Genomic DNA, 21,466 nt, shown 5'->3' on the forward strand with positions numbered 1-21,466 from the left:
GGGATCAAATACTTTTTTCCCTCACTGTATTTAAATAGGGTATTTCAGTTTTTTGTTTTTAATAAATGTGCCTGTTTTCGCTTTGTCATTATATGGAAAAAGTCAAGACTGTCATTCATATTCCATTCACCCAGCTCAATGTAACATAGATAGGTTTAGGCTACTACATGATACTTGAATTTTCCCTATACCCATCATGAGGTTGCTACAACCTAGCCTATGAATGAAAGTTTCCAACGTAGGTGCACACAGGTCAAGAGAAAAATTTGAGATGACAGACAGTGACACATGGACAGACAGTGACACCTTCAATACCGCCTTGCACACTCTTGCCTGCATCTAGCTTATCTAGGGTGTAATCATTAGTCTAACAGTTGCAAATGAGAGTTTCTATTGGACAAATTCAGGTATTTTTATCCCGGTTTCGTTTGCTTCCGTTTAAGAAACGTTTTCAACAGAATCGGCTGATTGAATACACCCCAGTCACGCATAAACACAGTTCACTTTCATAGCAGCCACGTTGTATTCCCTCTCACCTTTTCCCTACGTTTGTGGACTTCAATGAACAACACATCAGCTGTATGTGACCAAGGGAAAAAACCTTTCCAAGCCAAACCATGTCATAACCTGTCAAGCCCTGGCTCTGGGGACTCTTATATGTTGAGCCAGGGTGTTAGTTTATATGTGTAGTGTCTATGTTTTGTTTTCTATGTGTTCTTTTCTAGATCGTGTGTTTCTGTGTTGGCCGGGGTGGTTCCCAATCGGAGGCAGCTGTGTCTTGTTGTCTCTGATTGGGAACCATACTTAGGCAGCCTGTTGTGCACTTGTCATTTGTGGGATCTTGTTCCGGAGAGGTTTGTGTTTGTTAACCTTAGGACTTCACGTATCGTTTTGTTGTTTTGATATGGTTATAAAGTACTCATTAAAAGATGTACGCATATCACGCTGCGCCTTGGTCTGCTTCATACGACGATCGTGACATAACCGCTACACACAGCCTACATCGTCCCCATATTAGCTAAAGTAACGTCCTAGTCAAAATAGCTAATAGAACCAATGAGTTAGTAAACCCGCTACAATCATGCAGTAACGTTACAGTGTATAGTCAGTAAGCAGTTACACCGGCGGTCCCCGGTGGCAATAAATTAATAAAACCAAAAGCTTACCTTGACTTGGAAGAGTTCCAGTGTTGTGTTGGATAGTCATTGCCAGCTAGCTAACATAGCATCCCTATGTTTGAGCCGGGTGCTTGAGTAACTAAACTAGCCAGCTGCATTTGCTAGTAGCTAAGTAAATGAAACTGAAAGTTTAAAAAATAACAAAATCTCTCTCTCTTCTCCTTCATTTTTGAAGAAATGAATTTGTTGAAAACTGTTCAACTATTGTCTTTCTCTCTCTTTGAGTCAACTACTCACCACATTTTATGCACTGCAGTGCTAGCTAGCTGTAGCTTATGCTTTCAGTACTAGATTCATTATCTGATCCTTTGATTGGGTGGACAACATGTCAGTTCATGCTGCAAGAGCTCTGATAGGTTGGAGGACATCCTCCGGAAGTTGTCATAATTACTGTGTAAGTCTATGGAAGGGGGTGAGAACCAAGAGCCTCCTAGGTTTTGTATTGAAGTCAATGCACCAAGAGGAGGACGGAAGCTAGCTGTCCTCCGGCTACACCATGGTGCTACCCTACAGAGTGCTGTTGAGGCTACAGTAGACCTTCATTGCAAAACACTGTGTTTTAATCAATTATTTGGTGACGTGAATATATTCAGTATAGTTTTATCTAAAAATGATAACTTTTTCAATGTTTTACAATGTTTATTTTTATGAAATTCACTGAGGAGGATGCCTCCACTGGCACATACACAGGGCACTGAGGTGTGTGAGTGCTTATTTACACAAAATGGAGTGATCTCTATCGCTGCCATGATTATTCCAATCCCACTGCTATAACAGCCTTTCAAGTGTGTGTGTGTGTGTGTGTGTGTGTGTGTGTGTGTGTGTGTTTCTCCCATCACACCTACTTGTATTTATTCAGCTAGAGAGGGAGGGAGGGTGGGAGGGAGGTGGTGAACTGAGAGAGAAGGGGTTAAAAGGGAGAGAATGACAAAATGAAAGAAGGAGCAAGAAAGATAGAGAGCGAGAGAGAGATATAGAAATCAGAAACTGGCTCCAGTGTAGGCAGGCTATTCATCAGTAGCAGCAGGATGAGGCATTTAGTCAGACAAAGCAGGGCTGAGGTTACTGATGCTCTCTCCTTTTCCATCTTCTCTTTGGTGCTCACAGTAACTGCACCCGCAGAGATAGCACTGAGCCATGAACAGAAAAAACACTGTGAGAGAGACGCAAGGGGAGAAGGAATGCTCTCTTTGTGAGGGTTGGAATACATACACACTGTGGTTAGGTGTGACAAAAATAGACAGTGTTTTCAGTAATTAGTGAGGGTGTATAAGATGTCCTAACACGACTACAGAAACTTGAGGACAAGGCTACAGCCAGTGTCCTCCACCTCTATGTCCTATTCCCTATGTCCTATTCTCTATTCCCTATGTCCTATACCATATTCCCTATGAAGTATACTCTATTCCTGATACCCTATTCTTTATGTCTTGTACCCTATTCCCTATGTCCTATTCCCTATGTCCTATACCCTATGTCCTATACCCTATGTCCTATATCCTATTCTCTATGTCATATACCCTTTTCCCTATGTCCTACAGTATACCCTATTCCCTATGACGTATACCCTATTCCATACTCCCTATGTCCTATGTCCTATTCCCTATGTCCTATTCCCTATGTCCTATGCCCTATTCCCTATGTCCTATGCTCTATTCCCATTCGCTCTATACACTACGCTCTAACCGCCAGGTGACCGCTGGCCATTCCCCTGACAGTGACAGAGTTTCCTGCAATTAGCAACATTTTTCACAAAATACTATTTCCTCACACAACTTAAAGAGTTTGAAGTCTGAGGAACTCCAGACCCTGCCCTTCTGCCAGCCATAACGATGCCAACACTTCCTTTGTCATCATGCCCAGTCTACGCAGCAAAACCACTGATACAGTACCATGATCCTGTATATACATCCAGCCCGGCTTTCAGAAACTTGCCGCGTCATCAGAAAAGCCTGCACATCTATCCTGGTATAAGTATATACTTAGCATTTTAATCCGTTACTTAATGTGTTGGCCAGAGCCCCATCTAGGAACCCAGCGTTATCATAACTACATCTCACCATAGTCTATTGTAAAGAATCTAATGCTATTCTACGCCCTTTAAAACTGGTTAGAGGCCAGCTTTTATGTTTAGTTCTTCACCGCTAAAGTTAAGACTGGGGCATCTATTGCTGATCCAGAATCAGTGATACAATACTGAACAAATATGGCTATTATAGAACCTATGCCCTTCAAAACTGGTTCAGCTCTTAATCCCTCAGGTTTAGACTGACGATCATAGATCTGACCCTGAATCAGTCATTAGTGACAGGTGATGACAGCAGCACATTAGCTGTAATGTCAGAGCATGACAGAGATGTGAATACTGTGATGTTTTCCCCAGTGTTCATGAGCCCCAGAGTACTGAAGCAGCAGCGGTGTAGAGCAGTAGGTCTCTGGGGAGGTGTTACTACAGGGTTGGAGAGGAGAGAACAATACAGCTGCCAAGGATATTCACTACATAAGTCTTAGGACCAGGGAGAGGAGAGAGAGATATCATCTCACCCAGGGGTGAGGGAGGAGGAGAAAGAGACAAAGAGAAAGAGCGAGAGAGAGAGAGAGAGAGAGAGAGAGAGAGAGAGAGAGAGAGAGAGAGAGAGAGAGAGAGAGAGGGAGAGAAGGAGACAGAACAACCGAGAAGGAGAGAAAGAGAGAGAGAGAGAAGCAGAGAGGAGAGAACAACAGAGAGAAATAGAGAGAGCGAATGCACAAGAAAGAGGGAGCATCCTATTCAGCAGGGAGAGTCACCACAGGGCCATGTTGTCCTTGTGTTGTCACACTGTAAATGCGGTGAACAGTAGCACGGGTGTTAACATAAACTCATTACTGTAAGCCTGACTCTGTCTCTGTGTGTGTCTTTGTAAAGCCACTTGATCCGCTTAAACTTCAACCGCAAGTTTGGGCACCACAGTTTCTGACGCGTTCTTAACTGATTTATTATGAGGCTGAGGATGACACATGACCAAGTCATTATGTGATGTTTGTGTGTGTGTGTTTTTTTTGTTAGTTTTTTTGTTAGAAAATGATGTTACCTTGGAGAAACAAATAAACACTCAAATGGCCGATGCTCTAGAAATTGAGGTCCACAGGCGAGACAGCAGGACATCTATGGTTCTGAGAGACTACACACTGTAGGATTGGGTTCAAAACTATTGTAACTCAGTATGGGTACAGGTACAGACCAAACAGACCTGGTCTACATCTCTAGTCCTCCACAGACTCTAAACCCCTTTGACGTCATCTCTCAAAGGCAAACACTGCATATGGAAAACACACACACAGTGCACACACAGTGCACACACAGTACACACACACAGTACACACACACAGTACACACACAATATTCTATTTATACCAATGCAGTTCATGAATATTTGATTCCTCTTTTTGTATTTTCACGCATTTTCCAGATCACAGGAAGAGAGATGCTGAAAGGCATTGTGGGAGATGGTGCCTACCTCGTCGTAAGTGTAGCGGTAGTCTGCTTTCTTAGATTTCAGGTCCCACAAGACCACGATTCCAGCCTCATATCCAATGATAAGCTGGAAGGGAAAAGTGACAGGCAGCCAGTGAGATTTGGCCCGGTGAGGACAGAAAGAATAGACCCATATTAGAGAAGGAATAATACGATCAACATTCCCACGGCACACTGCGGCGGAATGGTGGGATGAAATAGAAGACAAACAGGATACACCATTTATTTGATCACCTTTTGACCTTGGTTCTAAACTGTTAATAACAACAAGAAAATAAAAGTGCATTTTGTTTCATTTTCTGGTTATCGGTTAACCAAACCATGCCTCCCTAAAGTTGATATTATCAACATGCCCCAAACAATGGACTTTGTATTTAAAGGCCCAGTGCAGTAAAACACGCAAATTTCCTTTGTTTTATATATATTTACACACTATGTGTCACGGATTCTGCCGAGACTGCCCTTCCTTCTGGTTCGGGCAGACTGCGGCGTTCGTCGTCACCGGAATACTAGCTGCTGCCGATCTATGTTTTATGTTTCTATGTTAATCTGGTTGTTGTCTAGTGTTGCACACCTGTTTCCCATTATGGTAATATGTCCTTCCCTATTTAACCTGTTCGCTCCCACTGTGTGTTGTGCGTGTTTGTTACTTGTTACGAGTGTCGTTTGTGAGCGGGGTTGCTCCTCCCTGTGTTGGAGGTTTTTGCTTGTTTCTTTACTATACAGATTCATTTCATTCTGTGTCCTGCGCTTGACTCTGGCCTACCGCATTCCACAGACATTCATGACACTATGAGGTTGGAATAATACTGTGAAATTGTAAACATGGTGATAATGCCCTTTTAGTGTAAGAGCTGGTTGAAAAGGTCGCCTGAAATTTCAGCCTGTTTTGGTGGGATGGAGTTTTGGCCTGCCTGGTGATATCATTAGTTAATAGACCAATAAGAAAGAGAGTTCCAAACCTCTCTGCCAATAACAGCTAGTTTTCAGTTTTCCCCTCCCCACTCAGACCACTCCCAGACAGTCCTAGCAAAATTATTCCTTGAGAAATTGCTCTTTGCTAAGAAGCTATCTTTGTTTCTTTTTGACCATTTTAATTGAAAACAATAATTTACATTACATTTTACATTTTATTCAATTAGCAGATGCTCTTATCCAGAGCGACTTACAGTAGTGAGTGCATACATTTTCATACTTTTTTCCATACAATCACAGTAAGGTACTTAATTGTTAATTGTATGATATTGAGATAAAAACGGCTGCATTGGACCTTAAAACCTCTCTGTGAGAGAATGCTTTCAATGAAATTCAAATGATAAGGAATTATATTCCTTCTATATTTTGATGTTATTCTTTGAAACTCAGCTCCTCTCGCACCACGAGTCCTGAAACATTGATAAATTATAGATAAATGTCTGAACAGCCGTGGCTGTGACAAAAGCAATTATCTGTGTATTCAAATAAAAGAGAAATAATGATCCAGCCAGTTTTAGTGTTTTATAAAGGCTAAACCTACATCCAGAGAGAGGGGCCGGGAGGGAGGGTGGGATAAAGGTAAAGTGTCAGTCCTGAAAGATGGAGTGATGTGTGAGGTCTTTAGAGAAGTAAGGTCTTTGAGTGGGCTGTATTTAAAATAGTGGCCTGTTTGAAATCAGCCATCAAGGTCTCATTCATCGCCAACATGATAGACACATGTGAGAGGGCCTTGAATATGTGTCTGTCTGCCTGTCTGCATGGAGGATTAGGGGCATGGCACACTCTACAACTTAACAACAAGGAAAGATACACACATGCAATGTACAAAATATTTGGGCAGAGAGCCATTCCATACCTTTCCCTCATCCATGGGGTTGTCACTTATGTGAACCACAGGACCTGGGTGGGCCTTGGAGGATCTGAGAGAGAGAGAGAGAGAGAGAGAGAGAGAGAGAGAGAGAGAGAGAGAGAGAGAGAGAGAGAGAGAGAGAGAGAGAGAGAGAGAGAGAGAGAGAGAGAGAGAGAGAGAGAGAGAGAGAGAGAGAGAGAGAGAGAGAGAGAGAGAGAGAGCGAGAGAGAGAGACACAGAGACACAGAGAGAGAGAGAGAGAGAGAGAGAGAGAGAGAGAGAGAGAGAGAGAGGTGAGAAGCGACACTCCCCTCAGCCGCATCAAAGGGATGTCACATACAACAGACAGTTCCCACACATCATACAGATAGCTCTGGCGTATAGTGAGAGCAGAAGGTAAACATTGAGCTTAGAGCATCTAAAAGTCCCTTTGAAACAGAGCATGGGAAGGACAGGGCTAACTGCTGAAGCCCTGAGAGTCCTCTTTCAAAGACAGGAGCTTACTGAAGGGACAGATGGATGGCTGTCAGTCCCCTGTGAGAGTGTGTACTGTAGTGTGTGTTTGTGTGTGTGTGTGTAACTCCGTATCTCCATCTCAGTCCACCTCTCTTCCATCTCTCTCTCCTCTCTCCTCTCCCTATACCCATGGCAGTGACAATAGCATCTATCGATCTAACCCCTCTATACCCATGCCAAAGACTGCCATCACGGCTAACATAGAGGATGAGGATGGTGATGACTGGGGTCATGAAGTTAAGGCGATAAGTAGAGGAGAGGAGAGGAGGCTATAGCTAGGGAGAATTGGGATGTAGCCTATGGTTGCCGGGGTCTATATTTATCAGTGTTAACCAGACAGTGTTAACCAGACAGTGTTATTACCTCAGTGTTACTGCAGTTGGAGTTGTTTATTTATCTAATCCCCCTCGCCACTGTCACACTGTTACTTACAAACCAGCCCATTCTCTGCTGCACACACACATGTGCACGCATGCACAAACACAGGATTCGGAGAAGGGATCACCATGGAAACAGAGGCAGGATGTGCAGAGTGCAGACAGCCTCCTGAATATATGCAGCACCCACATAGAGGCAAGCGCACACACACACACACACACACACACCTATGTAAGAGTGTGTGAATGAAAGTAATCTAAGGTGCGGAGGCCCTGGATTCCACACACACATACTTCTCTCATAATGGATAGCACCTGCCCATATCATATTTGAACGTCATATTGAATGTGTCACATATGCAATACAGCACATACCATCTATCTATATACCATCAAACTCAATGTCCCATAGCGGATATCACACAAACACCATCAAAGACCATCAACCATGTCCTGTGGTGTGTATCACAAATGTTTAGTATCAATAAACGCAAACACAAACACACGCAAACACACACGGAAACACACACACACACGCAAACACACACGGAAACACACACGCACACACACGCAAACACACGCAAACACACACGCAAACACACACGGAAACACACACACACACGCAAACACACACACACGCAAACACACACGGAAACACACACGCAAACAGACGCAAACACACGCAAACACACACGCAAACACACGTGCAAACACACACACACGTGCAAACACACACGCAAACACACACACACCCTATAGAAGCCATGAGAAAGACCAGGCATCAGTGAATCTGACTCAGACCTCTTTACACGCCACACCTCATTGCCTTCTCCTCACCTTGGACAAGGAGAGAGCCACGCACACACACACACACACACACACACACACACACACACACACACACACACACACACACACACACACACATAGATCAGAACATCTGGTGTATCTACAGGCAACACAAGCATCCAACACTGAAACAGCGGAAACACAGTCACCCTGAAAATGTCCCATATGGCAACATGGCATTTACACCCCTTAGTCTGGGGCCTTAGCCAGCAACATGCCAACAGGACTTTGGATAATGTAAGTTCAGGTATCACAATGTGCTAACAAAAGACAGGAGAAAGAGAGAGATGGTGACAGAGAGGGGGAAGGGACAGAAATAAATAGGGATGAAAGAGGAAAGAAGAATGGTAGGAGGGTGACATTCATCAGAGAGGGTGACATTCATCAGACAGGGTGACATTCATCAGAGAGGGTGACATTCAACAGAGAAGGTGACATTCATCAGAAAGGGTGACATTCATCAGAGAGGGTGACATTCATCAGAGAGGGTGACATTCATCAGAGAGGGTGACATTCAACAGAGAGGGTGACATTCATCAGAGAGGGTGAGATTCATCAGAGAGGGTGACTTCCATCAGAGAGGGTGACTTCCATCAGAGAGGGTGACATCCATCAGAGAGGGTGACATTCGACAGAGAGGGTGACTTTCATCAGACAGGGTGACATTCATCAGAGAGGGTGACTTCCATCAGAGAGGGTGACATTCATCAGACAGGGTGACATTCAACAGAGAGGGTGACATTCATCAGAGAGGGTGACATTCAACAGAGAGGGTGACTCATCAGAGAGGGTGACATTCAACAGAGAGTGACTTCCATCAGAGAGGGTGACATTCATCAGAGAGGGTGACTTTCATCAGAGAGGGTGACTTTCATCACAGAGGGTGACATTCATCAGAGAGGGTGACATTCATCAGAGAGGGTGACATTCATCAGAGAGGGTGACATTCATCAGAGAGGGTGACTTTCATCAGAGAGGGTGACATTCATCAGAGAGGGTGACATTCATCAGAGAGGGTGACTTTCATCAGAGAGGGTGACATTCATCAGAGAGGGTGACATTAATCAGAGAGGGTGACATTCCTCCCAAGGTTTTCATTCTTTCTTTCAGCCTGTAATTCTGAGCCAATCAATCCCCTGGAGGACTGGCTGATTAGATCACTGTTTCCCCACGGGCGAGGTTACAGTGCTGGGTCTATCCATGGAGCACCACACCCTACAGGCCTGGAAGTCTGGATGGTACAGTAGGGCCTGATCTCTAGGCCCAGTGAGGGCCCAGGCTGGGTGGGAGAGAACACACACACACAGACAGACAGGGGCAGCAAGAGGCAAGATACAAGAATAAAGAGGGGGAAGGGGTGCGAGAAAAAAAGCGAGGACACCCTCTGGTGTTCACATGAACTGTGTGTCATGGCGGTCCTCAGGCTGTCCTTTGTAACTTAGCCCGTAGGGAAACAGTGATCTAATCAGCCAGTCCTCCAGGGGACCCAGAGCAGTAGCAGAGCTGACCCACCAGTCCTCACACTCCACTTCTACATGGAACACAAAAGGGTTCTACCTGGAGCCAAAAAGGGTTCTTCAAAGAGTTATCCTATGGGGACAGCCAAATAACCCTTTTAGGTTCTAGATAGCACCCTTTTGTGTAGTTCTCCCTTACAGACTGACCACATCCCTGACTTTGTCTCATAACAAACACACACACACACACTTTTACTGCATGTTCGCATTCGCACATGACCTGGCCGCCTCACTTTCGGTGATGACCGTACAGGACAAGCGGTGTGTGTGTGTGTGTGTGTGATCAGCAGTTTCTGGTACAGTAGCTCAGTACACAGAAGTAAGTCAAACACACACAGTGTAGCTTTATGTGATGACTACAGGGAGGATGACGACTGGTTTATGTGATGACAACAGAGAGGGTGATGACTGGTTTATGTGATGACTACAGAGAGGGTGATGACTGGTTTACGTGATGACTACAGGGAGGGTGATGACTGGTTTACGTGATGACTACAGGGAGGGTGATGACTGGTTTACGTGATGACTACAGGGAGGGTGATGACTGGTTTACGTGATGACTACAGGGAGGGTGATGACTGGTTTAAGTGATGACTACAGGGAGGGTGATGGCTGGTTTATGTGATGACTACAGGGAGGGTGATGACTGGTTTATGTGATGACTACAGGGAGGGTGATGACTGGTTTACGTGATGACTACAGGGAGGGTGATGACTGGTTTACGTGATGACTACAGGGAGGGTGATGACTGGTTTACGTGATGACTATAGGGAGGGTGATGACTGGTTTACGTGATGACTACAGGGAGATGACTGGTTTATGTGATGACTATGGGGAGGGTGATGACTGGTTTACGTGATGACTACAGGGAGGGTGATGACTGGTTTACGTGATGACTACAGGGAGGGTGATGACTGGTTTACGTGATGAATACAGGGAGGGTGATGACTGGTTTACGTGATGACTACAGGGAGGGTCATGACTGGTTTACGTGATGACTACAGGGAGGGTGATGACTGGTTTACGTGATGACTACAGGGAGGGTGATGACTGGTTTACGTGATGACTACAGGGAGGGTGATGACTGGTTTACGTGATGACTACAGGGAGGGTGATGATTGGTTTACGTGATGACGACAGGGAGGGTGATGACTGGTTTTGTAATGTCCCACTATCACCACTGCTCTGTCTCATACTCTTTGGTCTAGTAAACTGGGGGCACTCTTCTTCACTATGCCTAGTGTAATAGTAGAACACAACTCCAGCGTTTACCTTACTGTTACCTAGAAGTACTTGGGTCTTTTCTCCCCATATTACTAAACTAGAACAGTACTGGACTGAACGGCAGTGTTCTGCTATAGTACTGAGTGCTGCAGTACTTCCTGATAATCTTCTTGACAGTGTTCTGTTCCACTCTGTAATGTTCTGTGCTCTGCTCGGGTGTATTTCTCTCTATGCAGTGCGGTACTGAGGTGGTGTAAAATAGAAAGCGCATTGTCTCTGAGCCGCCCACTCCACGTCCCTCTCTGATGACAGCTCCAAAGAGGACAATAGGAGAAGATAAAGGCAGGAGAGGTATCTACCTTGCATCCCACAGCCAACAATAAGATGAGACAGAAAAAGAGAGAAGGGAGAGAGAGAAGGAGAGAGAAAGTCCAAAGCGCTCTTCCCTCATCATAAAGCCTTTGTGTGCAGATATACTGTTATGGGCCACACACACACACACACACACACACACACACAGACAGGCACACACACACACACACACCTTTAGTCAGGAAATACCATGGCAGCTTCAGGACTGGCAGGCATGACTCCTTAGACCCATACTGTCACCCGTTCACACTACTTCCTTCCTTATTCCCAACTCTCCTCTCCTCCACCTCTCTCCTACTTGTCCGAATACAAACAGTGTAGTTATTCCCTCCATAAGGCAATCAAACAGGAAAAACGTCAGTATAGAGAAGTGGAGTCACACTTCAACAGCTCAGACACGAGATGTACGTGGCAGGGTCTACAGACAATCACGGACTACAAAGGGAAAACCAGCAACGTCGCCGACACCAACGTCTTGCTTCCGGACAAGCTAAACATCTTCTTCGCCCGCTTTGAGGATAACACAGTCCCACCGACGCGGCCCGCTACCAAGGACTGTGGGCTCTCCTTCTCCGTGGCCGACGTGAGTAAGACATTCAAGCGTGTTAACCCTCGCAAGGCTGTCGGCCCAGACGGCATCCCTAGCCGTGTCCTCAGAGGATGCACAGACCAGCTGGCTGGAGTGTTTACGGGCATATTCAATCTCTCCCTATCCCAGTCTGCTGTCCCCACATGCTTCAAGATGTCCACCATTATTCCTGTACCCAAAAAAGCAAAGGTAACTGAAACTAAATGACTATAGACCCGTAGCACTCACTTCTGTCATCATGAAGTGCTTTGAGAGACTAGTCCAGGATCATATCACCTCTACCTTACCTGGCACCCTAGACCCACTTCAATTTGCTTACAGCCTCAATAGATCCACAGACGATGCAATCACCATCGTACTGCACACTGCCCTATCCCATCTGGACAAGAGGAATACCTATGTAAGAATGGTGTTCATTGACTACAGCTCAGCATTCAACACCATAGTACCCTCCAAGCTCATCATTAAGCTCAAGGCCCTGGGTCTGAATCCCGCCCTGTGCAACTGGGTCCTGGACTTCCTGACGAGCCACCCACAGGTGGTGAAGGTAGGAAACAACACCTCCACTTCGCTGATCCTCAACACTGGGGCCCCACAAGGGTGCGTGCTCAGCGCCCTCCTGTACTCCCTGTTCACCCATGACTGCGTGGCCACGCACGCCTCCAACTCAATCATCAAGTTTGCAGACGACACAACAATAGTAGGCCTGATTACCAACAATAATGAGACAGGGAGGAGGTGAGGGCCCTGGGAGTGTGGTGCCAGGAAAATAACCTCTCACTCAACGTCAACAAAACAAAGGAGCTGAACGTGGACTTCAGGAAACAGCAGAGGGGGCACACCCCTATCCACATCGACGGGACCGCAGTGGAGAAGGTGGAAAGCTTCAAGTTCGTTGGCGTACACATCACTGACAAACTGAAATGGTCCACCCACACAGACAGTGTGATGAAGAAGGCGCAACAGCGCCTCTTCAACCTCAGGAGGCTGAAGAAATTTGGCTTGGCACCTAAAACCCTCACAAACTTTTACAGATGCACAATTGAGAGCATCCTGTCGGGCTGTATCACCACCTGGTACGGCAACTGCACCGCCCGCAAACGCAGGGCTCTCAAGAGGGTGGTGCGGTATGCCCAACACATTACTGGGGGGGTAAACTACCTGCCCTCCAGGACACCTACAGCACCCGATATCACAGGAAGGCCAAAAAGATCATCAAGGACAACAACCACCCGAGCCACTGCCTGTTCACCCCGCTATCATCCAGAAGGCGAGGTCAGCACAGGTGCATCAAAGCTGGGACCGAGAGACTGAAAAACAGCTTCTATCTCAAGGCCATCAGACTGATAAATAGCCATCACTAGCACATTAGAGGCTGCTGCTGCCTATTGAAATCACTGGCCACTTTAATAATGGAACAATGGTCACTTTAATAATGTTTATATATTTTTGCATTACTCATCTCATATGTATATACTGTATTCTATTCTATTCTACTGTATCTTAGTCTATGCCGCTCTGACATTGTTCGTCCAAATATTTATATATTCTTAAGTCCATTCCTTTACTTTAGATTAGTGTGTATTGTGTGTATTGTTGTGAATTTGTTAGATTTTACTGCACTGTTGGAGCTAGAAACACAAGCATTTCGCTACACCCGCAATAACATCTGCTAAACATGTGTATGTGACCAATACATTTTGATTTGATTTGATTTTGTCTACCCCAACCTATTTCTCTACTTCCTCTCTCCTTCCTCTCGTCTACCCCCTCGCCTCTCCTAAACCCCCACCCTTCTCTATCAACCCCGCTCTCTTTCCTATCCTCTCTTCCCTTTCTCTCTTTTTCTCGCCCATCTCGTCTCCTCTCCCCTCCCCCTCTCCTCTCCTCTCCTTTCATCCTCCCTCTCCCCTCAGCACTGTTGACACAGGACATCTGTACATGGCCACACTAATCTTAAGAGACACCTGTTCCATCCCTCACTATGAGACAGGAAGAGACAGGATGAGGAAAATGCAACAAATGTCAGGAGTGAATTATGCAAGAGCTCTAGAGCAGAAACAACATGGAAAATGTCAACAGCAACACCCTGTGGAATAGCACAGTGTCTTAATACTTTAACCCCGTGTTGAAGAGGCCTAATAACTAAGAGTCAGAACTAGTGATTCAATTCCTTTCTCCTTCACATCTGCAGTTACTAAAGCCACCAGTTGTGGTTGAAGTCTAGAGGTGACTACAGATGTACTGTCTTAATTTGACCTATATTGTCACAGCAAAATAATCCTGCAGCAACAGGATTTGAACATTGATTCCATAATGTTGCTTGAGTAGGCTACAAGAAAAGGGCAATACTGTTTATATAACCGTGTGTTAGTGTGGGTTTTCAGTGAATTTATGTAAATCACAAAGCTCATCTGCATTTCCTGCGGTGCAGGAAAATTCTCAGCAACAAAAGAGTGATCATATTAAGAGCCTACATCTGTAAGATGCTCTTTGAAAGCTATCTCCATTCCACCAGTGTAATCTCCACTCACAGTTCGATGGCTTTGTTCCACATGATGACGTAGCCTGAGAGTGTGAACGACTCTACGTTGACGATGTGGATGTTTCCTTTCTCTGTGCCGATGTACAGCCATTTACTCTGGAAGGGCAGGTGGACGAATGTGATCCTGGAAGACAGGGAGAGAAGAGAGAGAGAGTTTATGTAGGAGCTAAGAGACACAGAGAGATAGAGACACAGAGAGATAGAGACACAGAGAGATAGAGACACAGAGAGATACAGACACAGAGAGATAGAGACAGAGAGAGATAGAGACACAGAGAGGTAGTAAAAGTAATAGTATTAGACAAAGAGAGAGAGAAAAAAGAAAGACAGAGCGGGGTATTGCTGGTGATAACTGATTTGCATTTTACAACACAGAAACTGTGCAGTTTACGAATCTTCCTCAGTGTGTATTGATTTCTACAGTGAGATTAATAATGATGAGCTGAGACCAAGGTGACGGTGGAGGTGTTTAAAACTCTATTGGGCACCTAATTACCGGACCAATTTGAGACGAGAGGACTGGACCAGAACACATATATTACTCTTCCTTCCCTCCTTCTCTACCCTTCATCAATCTGTTTCATCTTCTATCTTTCATCAGTTCGTCCAATCATTCCACTTGTCCTTCAGCCATCAATCCATCCATTCAACCATCCATCTCTCTAGATGTAGTTTAATGAATGGCCAAAAGCCTTTGAACCCCCCATCAGTCTATACCTAGGTCCCAGCGGTCATCTATCCCCCTCTAGTCATTTTGACCTGGAATCAGCACTTTAAAAGAAGCCCTTCAAGACTTCCTAATGGTGCTTCATGAATAAAAAAGGACCAACGTAGGTCGACTTGGTCATCCAACCAGGCCTGATATACCTGAACACATCACTTCTGACCAGAACCACACTCCCCCAGGGAAGGAGGGAGATGAAAGAGGAGAGGAAGTAGAATAGCGTTATTGTAGAGTTAGCTGAGGGTTGGGTATCAAATGGTGAATGAAGAGGAGTTAGTCAACCACTTTGTAGGATTCAAGCCCACATCTGATCCAAAAATGCACACTGCAGCCATTTGAGAGTTTTAACATGAGAATCATGGGTTGTATGTATGACGCATCACACCATCCCTAGATCATACATCATCATCCATGTCCTGTCTCTCCTCCATCTCTCCCACTCTCTCTCTCTCCCTCTCTCCTCTTTCTCTCTTCCCCTCTCTCTACTCTCTTCCTCTTTCCCGGTCTCTCTTCCACTCTCTCTCTCCCCCTCTCCTCTTTCTCTCTGTCTGTCTGGGGCTAGTTCTGCTCTGTTGGCTACAGGGATGAGTATAAGAGCCCCTAAAGTGGTCCTGTCCCATAGGCTCTGCTCATCCCTGTCTTTCCCTGACTAGTCAAGCGGCACCAATGACGTATGACACACAACTCATGAACATGAGTATCATCCGGTTCTGTTGGACTGGATACACATGCACACACAGTCGCACACATACACACCAGTGGAGGCTCCTCAGAGGAGGAAGGGGAGGACCATCCTCCTCAGTGAATTTCATAAAAATAAAAATAGTGAAACATTGAAAAAGTTATCATTTTTAGATAAATCTATACTAAATATATTCACGTCACCAAATAAATTATTAAAACACAGTGTTTTGGAATGAAGGTCTACAGTATCCTCAACAGCACCCTGTAGGGTAGCACCATGGTGTAGCCGGAGGACAGCTAGTTTCCGTCCTCCTCTGGGTACATTGACTTCAATACAAAACCTAGGAGGCTCATGGTTCTCACCCCCTTCCATAGACTTACACAGTAATTATGACAACTTCCAGAGGACGTCCTCCAACCTATCAGAGCTCTTGCAGCATGAACTGACATGTTGTCCACCCAATTACAGGATCAGATAATGAATATAGTACTGAAAGAATAGCACTGCTAGCTAGCACTGCAGTGCATAAATGTGGTGAATAGTTGACTAAAAGAGAGAGAAATACAATAGTTGAACAATTTAGAACAAATTCATTTCTTAAAAAATGAGAGAGAGATTTCATTGTATTTAGTTTTTCACTTTCACTTAGCTAGCGAATGCAGCTAGCTAGTTTAGCCTACTCAAATACTGGCTGGCTATGGCTATCCAACACTGGAACTCTTCCAAGTCGAGGTAAGCTTTTGGTTTAATTAATTTATTGCCACCTGCTAAACTGCTTGTTGACTGTACACTGTACTGCATGATTGTAGCGGGTTTACTAACACATTAGTTCTAGTAGCTATGTTGACTATGACGTTAGCTAATATGGTGACAACAATGTTTGTAGTGGTTAGCGGTTATGATATGAAGGTTTGCTTGTAACGTTTTTTTTTGCCTGGTCACAGACAGCTGTTGTTGTGCACTGAAGTCCACAAACGAAGGGAAAAGGTGAGAGGAGGAGAGCACATAGATGCGAGAAGTAATTCTACAACAAGCAAAATGATCATGCTGTTTGTATGTGGCTGCTAAGAAAGTGAACTGAGTTTGCGTGTGATCAGGGTTGTATTCATTCCAACGATTCTGTTGAAAAAAATTTCTTAAACGGAACGAAACGGGGATAAACATACCCGAATTTGTCCAATGGAAACTCTTGTTTGCAACTGTTGGACTAATGATTACACCCCAGATCAGCTAGATGCAGGCAAGAGTGTGCAAGGCGGTATTGAATGTATCACTGTCTGTCACCTTGATCACTCAAATTTTTCCTCTTAACCTGTGCACCTATGTTGTAAACTTTCATTCATAGGTTGTAGCAACCTCATTTAGGCTCCTGTAGTAGCCTAAACCTATTGATGTTACATTGAGCTGGGTGAATGGAATATGAATGACAGTCATCCAATATGCTGTAATGGAAATAAGCCCCCCCAAAGAAATCCCTCCCTCATCTTAAACGTCACCGACCACCACTGCCTCACACAGCTCTCACACATGCACACAGCTATACACACAGCTCTCACACATGCACACAGCTATACACACAGCTCTCACACATGCATACAGCTGTACACACAGCTCTCACACATGCACATAGCTGTACACACAGCTCTCACAGATGCACACAGCTGTACACACAGCTCTCACACATGCACACAGCTGTACACACAGCTCTCACACATGCACACAGCTGTACACACAGCTCTCCATCTCCTTTTCCTCCTATCCAATCTTCCCCTCTCCCTTCCTCTCTCTCTCTTCCCGTGTCCATCTTTTAGATTCTCTTTTTCACTTGCTCCCCAAATCCAATCCCCCTCCTCTCCCTCTCCTTCTCTTTCTCTAGGTGTTTTTCTCTCCCTCTCTGTCTCTCAGTATCTTTCTGGCTGCAGGGCAGTAGTGAGAAGCAGTGCATACTGTCAGACTATACACACACAAACACACACACACCTGGGTAGAGCTGGTCCCTGTCTCCGCTCCACTGCTCTGCAGTACAATGAATATATTCATGGGTTTGAGCAGAGGTGTCAGGCTGCTCGACATGCATCACACACACACACACACACACACACACACACACACACACACACACACACACACACACACAGGGGCGGACTGTGACCAGAAATTGGTCCTGGCATTTCTAAAACACCGGCACATGTTTTTAGCAAAATAATGATTTTTAAAAAACAAGTTAGACAGGCCCACTTGGCTACAAACGGACCAGCCCATCAGGCATTTGACTGAAATGCCAGATGGCCACTCCGCCCGGCACACACACACACACAAAATCACAAAGCATGTGAACACTCACAGACACCAATACAGGTAAAGTCAGTAAATTAGAATATTTTGAAAAACTTGATTTATTTCAGTAATTGCATTCAAAAGGTGTAACTTGTACATTATATTTATTCATTGCACACAGACTGATGCATTCAAATGTTTATTTCATTTAATTTTGATGATTTGAAGTGGCAACAAATGAAAATCCAAAATTCCGTGTGTCACAAAATTAGAATATTGTGTAAGGGTTACATTTTGAAGACACCTGGTGCCACAAACTAATCAGCTGATTAACTCAAAAACACCTGCAAAGGGCTTTAAATGGTCTCTCAGTCCAGTTCTGAAGCCTACACAAACATGGGGAAGACTTCAGATTTGACAGCTGTCCAAAAGGCGACCATCGACACATTGCACAAGGAGGGAAAGACACAAAAGGTTATTGCAGAAGAGGCTGGCTGTTCTCAGAGCTCTGTGTCCAAACACATTAATAGAGAGGCAAAGGGAAGGAAAAACTGTGGTCAGAAAAAGTGTACAAGCGATAGGGATCACCGCGCCCTAGTCAAGATTGTGAAAAAAACCCATTCAAAAATGTGGGGGGAGATTCACAAGGAGTGGACAGCTGCTGGAGTCAGGGCTTCAAGATCCACCACCAAGAGACGCTTGAAAGACATGGGTTTCAACTGCCGCACTACCTCGTGTCAAGCCACTGTTGACCAAGAAACAGCGAAAGCGCTCACCTGGGCTAAGGAAAAAAGAGCTGGACTGCTGCTGAGTGGTCTAAAGTCATGTTTTCTGACGAAAGCAAATTTTGCATTTCCTTTGGAAATCGAGGTCCCAGAGTCTGGAGGAAGACAGGAGAGGCACAGGATCCACGTTGCCTGAAGTCTAGTGTAAAGTTTCCACCATCAGTGATGGTTTGGGGTGCCATGTCATCTGCTGGTGTCGGTCCACTCTGTTTCCTGAGATCCAGGGTCAACGCAGCCGTCTACCAGCAAGTTTTAGAGCACTTCATGCTTCCTGCTGCTGACCTGCTCTATGGAGATGGAGATTTCAGGTTCCAACAGGACTTGGCGCCTGCACACAGCGCAAAATCTACCCGTGCCTGGTTTACGGACCATGGTATTTCTGTTCTAAATTGGCCAGCCAACTCCCTGACCTTAGCCCCATAGAAAATCTGTGGGGTATTGTGAAAAGGAAGATGCAGAATGCCAGACCCAACAACGCAGAAGAGTTGAAGGCCACTATCAGAGCAACCTGGGCTCTCATAACACCTGAGCAGTGCCAGAAACTCATCGACTCCATGCCACGCCGCATTAATGCAGTAATTGAGGCAAAAGGAGCTCCAACCAAGTATTGAGTATTGTACATGCTCATATTTTTCATTTTCATACTTTTCAGTTGGCCAACATTTCTAAAAATCCCTTTTTTGTATTAGCCTTAAGTAATATTCTAATTTTAGACACACGGAATTTTGGATTTTCATTTGTTGCCACTTCAAATCATCAAAATTAAATGAAATAAACATTTGAATGCATCAGTCTGTGTGCAATGAATAAATATAATGTACAAGTTACACCTTTTGAATGCAATTACTGAAATAAATCAAGTTTTTCAAAATATTCTAATTTACTGACTTTTACCTGTATACTTACATAACAAAACCCAATCACTCATTCATGCATACACACGCTTGCATGGTCCTCTGTAGCTCAGCTGGTAGAGCACGGCGCTTGTAACGCCAGGGTAGTGGGTTCGAACCCCGGGACCACCCATACACAAAAAAAATTATGCACGCATGACTGTAAGTCGCTTTGGATAAAAGCGTCTGCTAAATGGCATATTATTATTATAAACACATGCATAGGTAGTCATGACGGCTACTGTAGTAAGAGATGAGAAGATACCGACTGAATGACTGGAAATTTGTCTCCGGTAAGAATGACACTGGGACAATTCATCATTAATACACTTGGGTAGTGCAAACCAGCCAACAGAATGGTGTGCAAAATTAATACACACAACTGTTCTGTGCGTAATTTTGCATGCCATCATGATTTGAAATCAGTACTCTATACGGGAACAACCAGTCCAATTTATTGATGTTGCTAGAGATGAATGTGACAGAAAAATAGAAACAAACTAGATTAATTGTTGTAATGCGCCCGTCTGTTGGTAGCTCTGCCAGCCTATGAAACCAGTAGGTCGATAGGAGAATAACTGTAATCTGTTCTAATTATTAGCTTTGGTCGAACAGGGCAAACATTATTTTATCCATGCTGCAAACCGTTCTGCAGCCTTGCGAAGCACATGTGCATCAAGTAGGGAAAATGCGGGCTAGACATCTGGCAAAAACAACATACGGCAAAACGCATGTGCATCTTGTGGACATGGCATTAGTTCGTTCCGTTTGGACTGGTGTGAACACTCTATCCACACTTGGGAGCGCACTAAACAACTCACCGTGGTCAAAAAGGGTGGTCTCGCATAACACACACACACACACACACACATTAATATACACAGCACACGCTTCCTTGATCACATGCAAACACACCCATACAACACCTGCACACAAACTAAATTCACACTCATACTCAAAGACTTGTATTTAAATTCGTACCATGGTGCAGTTCGCTGCAGGAGAGAATGCAGTCCGGACCAAACACAGGAAAACAACCAGAGTCGCACAGAATTATTGGTTGTTTGACTGCGAACATTTGATGAACTGCAGCAAGCAGCATCATAACTTAATATCACTGAAACATTCTGTGAGTAGCAGCATTGCATTTATGAGCTCATCCGATGCAGATTAGGGGAGACAGGGAAAGTTCCGGGGATATAGGATACTGAACATAGCCTATTCACGTCTCAGTTAGAGCGGCTATTGCGCTGTTTCCTCACGCATGCTGTTGGAAGACCAACGCGAAAGTAATATGAAGATTGGGACACACAAGTGATGCTTCATGATAATCATAGATGATTTAACATGAGCATTTTTGTCTAATAAACAAATGACATGCATGGACACATGGTTTTGTTTAGGAGTTTTAGTTAGTTTGACATTTGGTAATGTGAAACCAACATTACCAAATTAAAACAATACAATGTAGCAAATATTCAAACTCTGATTCGAACTATAGCTCAAAACTGTGTGAACACGAGAAGACGCTTCTCTAGGATTATCCCAACTTTAAGTGGTCATGACACATCACAAGAATTGAGGATGCAGGCCGAA

At 44.6% G+C, this 21,466-nt stretch overlaps 1 protein-coding gene across 7 annotated transcripts in view; it reads right to left on the reverse strand.

The window, feature by feature from the left end:
* Window positions 1–21,466, reverse strand: part of LOC121548774 (syntaxin-binding protein 5-like) — a 121,559-nt gene that overhangs the window by 34,127 nt on the left and 65,966 nt on the right. For all 7 annotated transcript variants that reach the window (XM_041860335.2, XM_041860333.2, XM_041860331.2 and 4 more), the window contains exons 5-7: window positions 14,496–14,630; window positions 6,524–6,587; window positions 4,676–4,759 (exon numbers count right to left, since the gene is read on the reverse strand). In XM_041860335.2, the coding sequence (XP_041716269.1) occupies window positions 4,676–4,759; window positions 6,524–6,587; window positions 14,496–14,630 (283 nt within the window). The remainder of the gene's footprint in view (window positions 1–4,675; window positions 4,760–6,523; window positions 6,588–14,495; window positions 14,631–21,466) is intronic.

This window comes from Coregonus clupeaformis, chromosome 33 (genome assembly GCF_020615455.1).
Source record: "Coregonus clupeaformis isolate EN_2021a chromosome 33, ASM2061545v1, whole genome shotgun sequence".
Taxonomy (NCBI): domain Eukaryota; kingdom Metazoa; phylum Chordata; class Actinopteri; order Salmoniformes; family Salmonidae; genus Coregonus; species Coregonus clupeaformis.